This window comes from Rana temporaria, chromosome 2 (genome assembly GCF_905171775.1).
Source record: "Rana temporaria chromosome 2, aRanTem1.1, whole genome shotgun sequence".
In the NCBI taxonomy this organism is placed as follows: Eukaryota; Metazoa; Chordata; class Amphibia; order Anura; family Ranidae; genus Rana; species Rana temporaria.
This window is the reverse complement of record NC_053490.1, coordinates 503,167,820-503,178,476: the sequence shown is the minus strand read 5'-3', so window position 1 is coordinate 503,178,476 and position 10,657 is coordinate 503,167,820. Positions and strand designations below refer to the sequence as shown.

General features: G+C 56.3%; 1 protein-coding gene across 1 annotated transcript in view; it reads left to right on the top strand.

Moving 5' to 3' along the window:
• The first annotated feature begins 2,293 nt into the window (after positions 1 to 2,293).
• The window catches only part of PAXBP1 (PAX3 and PAX7 binding protein 1), a 65,913-nt gene continuing 57,549 nt past the window's right edge, over positions 2,294 to 10,657 (top strand). The window contains exons 1-2 of the mRNA XM_040338886.1: positions 2,294 to 2,625; positions 4,097 to 4,222. Of these exons, the coding sequence (XP_040194820.1) occupies positions 2,397 to 2,625; positions 4,097 to 4,222 (355 nt within the window). The 5' untranslated portion in view covers positions 2,294 to 2,396. The remainder of the gene's footprint in view (positions 2,626 to 4,096; positions 4,223 to 10,657) is intronic.

The window sequence follows — 10,657 nt, the reverse complement described above, 5'->3', positions numbered from 1 at the left end:
GAGAACCAGACGGCGGTGAAGACTGGGACCCCCCCCCCAGAAGACGTCGGAAGAAGCAAGCCCCCCCTCGTAAAAGAGCTAAAGAAGAGAGGGGGGGGCCCCGGAGCTGACTAATAAAATATTTTAGAAACCTGTGTAGCCTGTTTATTTATTTTTAACACTTTACTTCCAGGTGAATGGGTAGGGGTACGATGTACCCCATACTCATTCACCTAGGGTGGGGGGCCGGTATCTGGGGGCTACCTTGTTATAGGGGGCTCCCAGATTCCGATAAGCCCCCGACAACCAACGGCCAGGGTTGTCGGGAAGAGGCCCTGTCCTCATCAACATGGGGGCAGGGTGCTGTGGGGTGGGGGGGGCCACAGTGCGCCCCCCTGCCCCATAGCACCTACCTCTCCATGTTGAGGGCATGCGGTCTGGCACGGTTAAGGAGGGGGGGGGCGCTCGCTCGTCCCCACCCCCTTTCCTGACCAGCCGGGCTGCTGCTCGGATACGGGTCTGGTATGGATTTTGGGGGGACCCCCACACCGTTTTTTCAGTGTGGGGGGTTCCCCTTTAAATCTGCACCAGACCCATGGGCCTGGTATGCTCTTGGAGGGGAACCCATGCCGTTTTTTTTGTTAAAATTTGGTGTGGAGTTCCCCCTCAAGATCAGTAGAATACATGTCGCATGCCAAAGTCGGAGCGTGCAAGACTGCCTTCCGACTTTGATCCTACTTCAATGATGTTCAATGGAGTGAAGTAGGATCAAAGTCGGACCAAAGTAGTACAGGGAGCGTCTTCAAAGTCGGACCGACATGTGTCGGACCAGTTAAGACGGCTCCCATAGGGAAACATTTTTCACACGTCATGCGACATGAGCTCCCAATGTCGGAGCGTATGTCGGACTAGTGTGAACCCGGCCGTATAGTGTGAACCCAGCCTAAACCTTTCTGGCTACTTCTGCAGCCGACACCCGATAGTAATTGGTGAATTTTCTAAACAAGGCAGAAATGTATCTCCCGTCTGTGACAACACCCCCAGATTTACCTGACTTCCTGTCACACTAGTAATGCACGTTTTATTATACGCTATACATCATCATCCTTCTCTCCTGGGGACAGGGACACCCATCTCCCCTGGGGACAAGACCCTATCTCCCCCTGAGGACATGGACCCCTTCTCGCCTGGGAACAGGCATCCTATTTCCCCTGGGTACAGGGACCCTATCTCCCCTTGGGAATTGGACCCCTTCTCCCCTGGGGAAAGAGACTTCATCTCCCCTAGAAATGGAGACCCATCTCCCCTGGGGATGGGGACGCTATCATGCCTATGGACAGGAACCCCATCTCCCCTGGCAATGGGGACTCCATCTAACCTAGGAACCCCATCTCCCCTTGGGACCAGGACCCCACCTCGCCTAAGAACAGAAACCTGATTACCCTGAGTATGCCAACCTCACGCCCTGCCCGATCACCCTGAGTATGCCAACCTCACCACCCTGCCTGATCACCCTGAGTATGCCAACCTCACCACCTTGCCTGATCATCCTGAGTGTGCCAACCTCACCGCCCTGCCTGATCACCCTGAGTGTGCCAACCTCACCGCCCTGCCTGATCACCCTGAGTGTGCCAACCTCACTGCCCTGCCTGATCACCCTGAGTGTGCCAACCTTACCGCCCTGCCTGATCACAGAGCGTGCCAACCTTACCGCCATGCCTGATCACCCCGAGTGTGCCAACTTCACTGCCCTGCCTGATCAACCTGAGTGTGCCAACTTCACCACCCTGCCTGATCACCCTGAGTATGCCAACCTCACCGCCCTGCCTGATCACCCCGAGTGTGCCAACTTCACTGCCCTGCCTGATCAACCTGAGTGTGCCAACTTCACCGCCCTGCCTGATCACCCTGAGTATGCCAACCTCACCGCCCTGCCTGCCATGTGTCCTGTGTGAGGGCCCTCCTGTGACAGCTTTCAGGATTTCACCCCACTGTGTGTTCCCCCTACATGGATACATGAATGTGGTCCCACTGCACGACTGACCCCTCTGTGTGCTCCCCCTATACAGGGACCCCTTGGTTTGGCCCCCTACATGTCTGCATATTCTGACCACCTCCTGTACCATTTTCACAGCAGAAATAAAGAAGGTGTCGTTGACGCGCATGCGCAGTACAGTCGGTTGGAGATTTTTGTGCACTGTGAGGTTGCTGTAGTCAGTGTAATAAGCGCGTTGCATTAGAGGCCGCCGTGCGGTAGGGGTCGCTGTTGGCTATGGCGGTGTAGTGGGCGAGTAACAGTGGAGGCCGCCGTCCGGTAGGGGTCGCTGTGGGTGTTAGCGGCGCAGTGAGCGGGCTGTGTGTGGTGCGGAGCTCGGCGCGGCGTTGGTCGGTGTTGTGTTCGGTGTGGCCGGTCCGCCATGTTTCGCAAGGTTCGGCGGGTGAATGTGAGGAAGAGGAATGACTCGGAGGAAGAGGAGAGGGAACATGAGGCCCCAGAGCACAGCGAGCCGCCCGCCGCGCCTCCTCCTCCCCCCCTTCCACCCCCCAGCTTCCCTCACACAGACGGCGGCGGTTTTCAGGCGGCCCCCCGGGCCAGAGAACCCAAATCTAAATCTAAACTACTCAGCTTCCAGGATGACGAGGAGGGTGAGTGTGGGGGATGGGTAATGCACAGCAGGGAGTACCACCGGTGATAGAGATCCCCCTCCCCCCGTCACACAACGCTGGGCGGGGCATGAGTGCAGAAGAACTACAAGCCCCAGCATGGTTGACTCCTCCCTGCTGACGAGGCACTACACGTCCCAGCAGGGCTGACCCCTCCCTCCGATGGGGCACTACACGTCCCAGCAGGGCTGACCCCCTCCCCCCGATGGGGCACTACACGTCCCAGCAGGGCTGACCCCCTCCCCCCCGATGGGGCACTACACGTCCCAGCAGGGCTGACACCCCCCCCCGATGGGGCACTACACGTCCCAGCAGGGCTGACCCCCCTCGATGGGGCACTACACGTCCCAGCAGGGCTGACCCCCTCCCCCCGATGGGGCACTACACGTCCCAGCAGGGCTGACCCCCGATGGGGCACTACACGTCCCAGCAGGGCTGACCCCCTCCCCCCGCTGGGGCACTACATGTCCCAGCAGGGCTGACCCCCTCCCCCCATTGGGCACTACACGTCCCAGCAGGGCTGACCCCCTCCCCCCGATGGGGCACTACACGTCCCAGCAGGGCTGACCCCCTCCCCCCGATGGGGCACTACACGTCCCAGCAGGGCTGACCCCCCCCCCCCCCGATGGGGCACTACACGTCCCAGCAGGGCTGACCCCCCCCCCCCCCGATGGGGCACTACACGTCCCAGCAGGGCTGACCCCCTCCCCCCGATGGGGCACTACACGTCCCAGCAGGGCTGACCCCCGATGGGGCACTACACGTCCCAGCAGGGCTGACCCCCTCCCCCCGATGGGGCACTACATGTCCCAGCAGGGCTGACCCCCTCCCCCCATTGGGCACTACACGTCCCAGCAGGGCTGACCCCCTCCCCCCGATGGGGCACTACACGTCCCAGCAGGGCTGACCCCCTCCCCCCCCGATGGGGCACTACACGTCCCAGCAGGGCTGACCCCCTCCCCCCGATGGGGCACTACACGTCCCAGCAGGGCTGACCCCCGATGGGGCACTACACGTCCCAGCAGGGCTGACCCCCGATGGGGCACTACACGTCCCAGCAGGGCTGACCCCCGATGGGGCACTACACGTCCCAGCAGGGCTGACCCCCGATGGGGCACTACACGTCCCAGCAGGGCTGACCCCCGATGGGGCACTACACGTCCCAGCAGGGCTGACTCCCGATGGGGCACTACAGGTCCCAGCAGGGCTGACTCCCCCCCCCCGATGGGGCACTACACGTCCCAGCAGGGCTGACTCCCCCCCCCCCGATGGGGCACTACACGTCCCAGCAGGGCTGACTCCCCCCCCCCGATGGGGCACTACACGTCCCAGCAGGACTGACCCCTCCCCCCGATGGGGCACTACACATCCAGGAGGGAAAAGGGTAATGTGTTCTTATTTCCTGCCATTGTAGTTCCTGATCGTTTGTTTTCTGGTATCTTTTACTATACAGAGGAAGAAGTTTTTAAAATAAAGAAATCAAATCACAGCAAGAAGATCGTAAAACTCCTTAAAAAGGAATTTAAAGAAGATAAGGAGAAAACAAAGCCCAAGTCAGATGTTCTCCTAGGACTGGATGGTAAGAGATTCATTCGGCTGTGTACTTCTCTATTCTCATACATGGACTGTATTCCTCACACTCTCAGTCCACTTACTCCTTGATGGCCGTTCTGGGTGGACGTCGTATGACATCCTCCCGATGGCGTGATCTGTCACCTGGCCAGCGGATGACTGATCAGTGACCACCCCCGGTGCCTGTGTCATTGGGATTGATTGACAGCAGCGTGAGCCAATGGCTGCACTGCTATCAATCTATCCAATCAGGACACGAGACACCAGCCATAGCTGGTGTGCTAGTTCCAGAGGAGAAGAAAACTGGGCTCAGGTAAGTAAAATGGGGGGGGATGGGGGGCCGGTGACTGCAAGAAGTTTTCTCTTCAGTTCATAGACGGACACAGCCTTCTTTGACATTAGGGTTATGCTTCTTCCTACCAGGAGAGTTTAGGCAGAATTTAACAGCACTTAAAGTGTTAAAACCTTTCCTTCGTGCCGCTCCTCCCAGGGGGCGTGGCTCCCCCTGGCATAACCCACATTCTTCTCTAGGAGCCTCAGTCTTTTTCTGCCTAACGACAGGAGAGTCAGGCGCTCTCTGGAGTTCCTGTACTCTAGAGGTTTTTTTTTTCCTGGCGATTTTTCTTGTTCTTGCATTTTTGAATCCTGCGATTCTTCTATCAACAGCCGACTGGGTGACAGGCTGGGTCCTCGACTCTTGTAGTCCCCCCATTTTCGGCCATCGAGCGTGTGCCGGCCCTTAGCTCAGCTTTGGGACGTCCACGACAGGCCCCGTTGCTCCAGGGGCGGCCGGGGAACTTCGGTTCTAGGGCACACATATGACCGGTCTCTCTGGCTTTGTCACAGTGTGTCTGGCCGACAGCCATGCCGTTTACGGACGTTGGTTCTGTCTGAGATACCTCCAGCCGGGTAGTCGCAGGACGGGTAAGTAGTGGCCCCTTACTCAGGTAAGTGGTCTGGCTGGTGTTTTCCCTGGGGAGGTCGACCGAGGGTCCGCCCTGCTTTCCTCTCTCCCCTTCCTCTCCCTCCTTCCCCTGACTGGGTGGTGGCTGTGAAGGGGGGCCTCCTGGGTTTTCTTTATTACCACCGGGGCCCGTGTGTTGTTGGGGGGGCTGTGTTGTTACTCTGGGGGATGCTGCTGTGTGCTGCTGTTATATGAGGTGATTTTTACCTCAGACGGCGGCCATCTTGGAAACTTCCCTGAGGTGACAATACACAGCACAGCCTCTGGTCTCTTGTGACCGTTTTAGTGCTGTGAAACGCTGTGATTCTTCCCTGAGGTGACAGACACAGCACAGCCTCTGGTCTCTTGTGATGATTCTTCCCTGAGGTGACAGACACATCACAGCCAGCACATCAGAGCACACCTCAGGTTTTCAGCTCTCTCTGCAGCTGGGTGGGGTGGTGAGTACCAGGGGCCCCAATGCTCTGCATTAGCTGCAAGGAGGTGACCAGTGGGGATTTTTTGTCCTGCCTTGCAGGGTGGGTGACTCGGCGCTGGCGCTATGGAACCTGAGCCAGGTCTCCCTCTCCACTAGGCCTGAGTTAACCCTTAACGCCCCTTCCACATCTGTTATGTTGGCTGTCCTGGGTTTCTTGCCAGGTTTGAAGCAGCTAGTGCCCGGATGGGGGGTTAAAAAGCGCCCCCTCCCTGAGCCTGCTTCTGGGGATGTCTCTGACATGGAATCTGGTTCTGGTATGTCAGAGGCTGCGGGCTTGACCCACATGGATAGTGAGGATGTCTATGCTGCAGTGTCAGTTGCTGGCAAGATTTTGTTGGAGCTCTTGTTTCTGCGGTGCGTGGGACTCTAAAAATTGAGGTTGTGGCGGAGACACTTCCGTGTCAGTACCTTTTGGATTCCCCAGACCGCCACGCAGGAATGGGATGCACCGCAAAAAGTTTGTCAAAAAACTTTGCAACCCGTTACCCCCTTGAGGGGGACTTAAAAAAAAAAAAAAAAAAGTGGGTCTCTCCTCCGCCAGTGGACCCCCCTATGTCCAGACTGAGCAGGGCCGCCACATTGCCTGTGGAAGGGGCTCCTGCGTTTCAGGATCCCGCTGATAGGAGAGTGGAGGCCATGGCCCGCTCCCTATTCCCAGTGGTGGGTTCGGCGGTGAGGCCGGCTCTGGCCGGGCCCTGGTCAGGCCCCGACTGACAGGGCGAAGCTCCTGCTGCAGGAGCTGGAAGAAGGGGACGCTTCCGAGTCCTCTAGGGACCTGGCTGAACGATTAGTTCAGGGTCAGAAGTTTCTCTGCGAGGCGGCCATGGATACGTTCCGGGGCTTCCGTCTATGCAGGGTTCTGCGCCGCCTTGTGTGGCTGAAGAGCTGGTCTGCGGACTAGTCCTCTAAGGAGGCCTTGGTGATGGCCTTTAAGGGTGAACGGTCCTTTTGGGACTTCCCTGGATGGCATCATTGTGGATGCCACGGGTGGTAAGCGCATGCTGTTCCCACAGTCTGGGAAGGGCTAGGGACCTCGCCCTGTGCAAGGACCCTCCTTGACTACCTCCGAGCCTTTTTTCGCCCGCCCTGTGTGGTGGGGGTAGGTCTACATGGTGCTTAAATCCCAGCCGCGGGGTAGCAGCGCACCTGATACCGCATGCCTAACAAGTCTGCGGACGTACCTGCTTCCGCCTGTAGGTCTGCTCCTGCCCGTCTCTCGGGTGGCAGACTGGCTTCGCACGTTCATGGCTCTGTGAAGGTCTCTCCTCTCCGACCGTTGGGGTTGCAAAGTGGTTTCCTTGGGGTACAAGATTGAGTTTCTCTCTTGTCTGCCAAACAGGTTTTTTCCCTCTGGCCTCCTCCGGTTGGCTCTGTCAGGGGCTGTCCAGGATCTTCTGGTCAGGGGAGTGTTTGTGCCTGTTCCCTCGTTGTAACGGTCTCAGGGGTTTTACTCCATTCTGTTTGTGTCCCCACGGAGGATGGGGCCCGGTCAATCCTGGGCCTCAAGTCCCTCGTTTGTTTTGTCAAGGTGCAAACTTTCAGGTGGTGTCGATTCGCTTGGTAATAGCGGCACTCCATCAGGGGGATTTTTTTCTGGCATCCTTGGATGTCATGAACGTGTACCTACATGTTCGCGTATCCTCAAAGCACCAGAGTTTCTGTGCCTTGCGGTCGGGGGGGACCATTTTTAATTGGTGTCCTTCCCATTCGGCAGGGTTTTCGCCAAGGTGCTCGTCCCGATACTGGCCCGGCTGTGTCAGCGGGGGTTTGTTATCATGGGATGTCTGGACGACATTCTCCTTCAAGCTTCTTCAAGCTCTGCATTGGTGGAGCCGTGTCTATCACGTGTTACCTGGGCTAGTCCTGGATTCCGCCGGGGCGGGAGTGTTTTTCTCCTAACGGACAAACTTCAGACTTTGCTATCTGCTGTGCAGCAGTTGCCGACCCAGAAGCGGTCATCTCTGCATTTCTGCAGGAAGGTTCTGGGTCCGTTGGTGGCCTCGTTCGAGGCGGTTCCGTATGTCCAATTCCACGCCAGGGTACTAAGGAGGGAATTGCTGTCACGATGGGACTAGCTTCCGTCATCTCTGGATTGCCAGATTCAATTGAGTCATCTGATCATGTCTTCCCTGGTGTGGTGGCTGATTATTCCGGTGCTTCGGGCCAAAAAGTCATTTTTTCTGCAGGCCACTGGACAGTGGTCACGACGGATGCCAGCCTCTCCGTTTGGGGAGGGGCGCTTGGGGCACCCAGTTAGCCCAGGGGCTCTGGACTCAGGTGGAGTCCTGCCTACTGATCAACGTTCTGGAGCTCCGAGCAATCAAGCTTTGCCTTGCCAGGTGGTCCCTGGATCCACAGGGCCGACAGGTCAGGATCCTGTCCGATGACGCCGTGGCGTAGGTTGATCATCAGGGAGGCACACGGAGTTCTGTTGCAGCCACGGGGGTCGCGCACATCCTTTTGGTGGGCCGAAGGGTCCGTTCCGGCTCTATCGGCCGGGTACATTCCGGGAATACGGAATTGGCTAGCCGACTACCTAAGTCGCACTGCACTGGGCCAAGGAGAGTGGTCTCTCCACCCGCAGGTGTTTCGGGGTCGGTGCCGAAAGTGGGGCACTCCGGACGTGGACCTTCTAGCGTCTTTATCGGTAGGTGCCACGGTTCGTGGCCAGGTGTAAGGACCCGTGGGCGGATGCGTCAGGCGTGTTGGTGGCTCCTTGGGGTCACTGTCGCCTACTTTACACCTTCCCTCCTCAGAAACTTCTTCCTCGCCTGCTGCGCAGAGTGGAAGCTGTAGGGATTCTATTAGTCCTGATTGCCCCAGATTGGCCGCGTCGATTCTGGTACGCGGACCTGATGCGTCTGGTGGCAGACGCCCCCTAGCCTCTTCCCCTGGGAATTGATCTTCTGTTACAGGGTGCGATCTTCCACCCTGTTTCACAGCCACCGGCCTTAGCGGCGTGGCTGTTGAGAGCCAGGGGCTTAGGGACCGAGGCCTATTGGGCTCGGTGGTCTCTGCCGTGCTGCGTGCACGGAAGTCTTCCTCACGTAGGTTTTTTCCTCATACATGGAAGGCCTACATCTCTGTGTGTGGGGAGATGAACTGGCACTCTCGTACATGCGTTGTGTACAGGGTTCTGCTGTCTTTGCAGCAGGGTCTGGTTCAGGCTCTCGCCTTACGTACGGTTAGGAGCCAGATTTCTGCTCTGGCTGTTTTTACTTGCAGCGACCCTTGGCGTTGCACTCCTGGGTACGTACGTTGGGTCAGGGGGTCTGGCAGGTGGCCCCTCCGGTGCGCCCTCCATTACCCCCATGGGACTTGATTTTAGTCCTTTCAGTACTTCGGGATGCTCCCTTTGAGGACATTCAGGAGTTTTTTTTTTTTTTTTTTTTTATTGTCACAAAAGGTGATTTTATTTCTGGTAGCAATTGCCTCGATCAGACGGGTGTCTGTCTGATCTGGCGGCCTTGTCTTGCAAGGCTCCCTGCTTGGTCATCCGTAAGGATGAGGTGGTGCTGCGGCCGCAGCCGTTTTTTCTCCCTAAGGTCGTTTCGGCTTTTCACATTGATGTGGACATTGTTCTTCCATCCTTATGTCCTCGGCCGAAATGCCAGGAGGCAGCCACTTTGCATCCTCTGGATGTGGTTCGGGCCCTACGAGTGTACTTTATATGTTACGGTTCCGTTCCGGAAGTCGGGCTCACTGTTCGTGTCGGTGGCTGGCCCTACAAGAGGGCCTTGCAGTCTCGTCGGCCACCGTTCATAAGTGGTTCCGACGGATTGTGCTTCAGGCCTATGCCCTGAAGGTGCGTGCGCCCCTTTCGGGTTGTGGCGCATTCGACCGGGCCTCTTGGGCTTCCGGCATCATGCCTCTGTGTTACAGCGGTGTTAGTATGCATCCTGGTCGTCAATCCACGCCGTTTCAAAGTTTTACCTTCATACCTTCATAGACGGACACAGCCTTCCTCAGCCGCAGGTGTTACGGAGTTTCTCCGTTAAGCAACTCCGGTTTTTGTTTGGGGTGTAACCTGGTTTGCTGTGTTACTTTCCCACCCCTCGAATTTTTTGACACTGCTTGGGGACGTCCCCAATGTCAAAGAAGGCTGTGTCCGTCTATGAACGGAAGAGATAATAGGATTTTTGTACTCACCGTAAAATCCATTTCTCTGAGTTCATAGACGGACACAGCACCCACCCCTCCTTGGTTTGTACTGCTTGTTACGGACTGAGGCTCCTAGAGCAGGGTGTGGGTTATGCCTGGGGGAGCCACGCCCCCTGGGAGGAGCGGCACGAAGGAAAGGTTTTAACACTTTAAGTGCTGTTAAATTCTGCCTGAACTCTCCTGGTAGGAAGAAGCATAACCCTAATGTCAAAGAAGGCTGTGTCCGTCTATGAACTCAGAGAAATGGATTTTACAGTGAGTACAAAAATCCTATTTTTTTAAATCAAATAAAGGATGATTAAAAGAAAAATCCTATTTTTTCACCTTAATTCATAGAATGCATTAAGGTAAAAAAAATGAGGGTTTACAACCCCTTTAAGGTCCCTTTCACACTTGTGCGACCTGAAAGTCGCACGATGACTTGATGCCTGTGTAATCTGGAGATCTATGGACCTCAAGTCGCATCAAAGTCAGACCAAGGTAGTACAGGGACTACTTTGAAGTTGCTGTGACTTGAAGTCACACAGATATGAATGGTACTCATTGAAAATCACGGGGGAACCACTTATCATGCGACTTTTCCTAAGACGCAGGACAAGTCGCACAAGTGTTTTTTTTTCCATTTATTTAGCCAAAAATTTACACCCAGTGGTGATTATAATACCACCAAAAGAAATGATACAAAGTTTATATGGGTACAGCGCTGACAACTGAAAATTGGCCTGGGCAGGAAGGTATTGAAAATGTCTAGTATTGAAGTGGTTAATGGCTTGTTCACATGGGGGGGGGGGGGTCTGTAAACCCTGCAGTTTTTTACTTTTTTACTCCCTTTAGCTGCA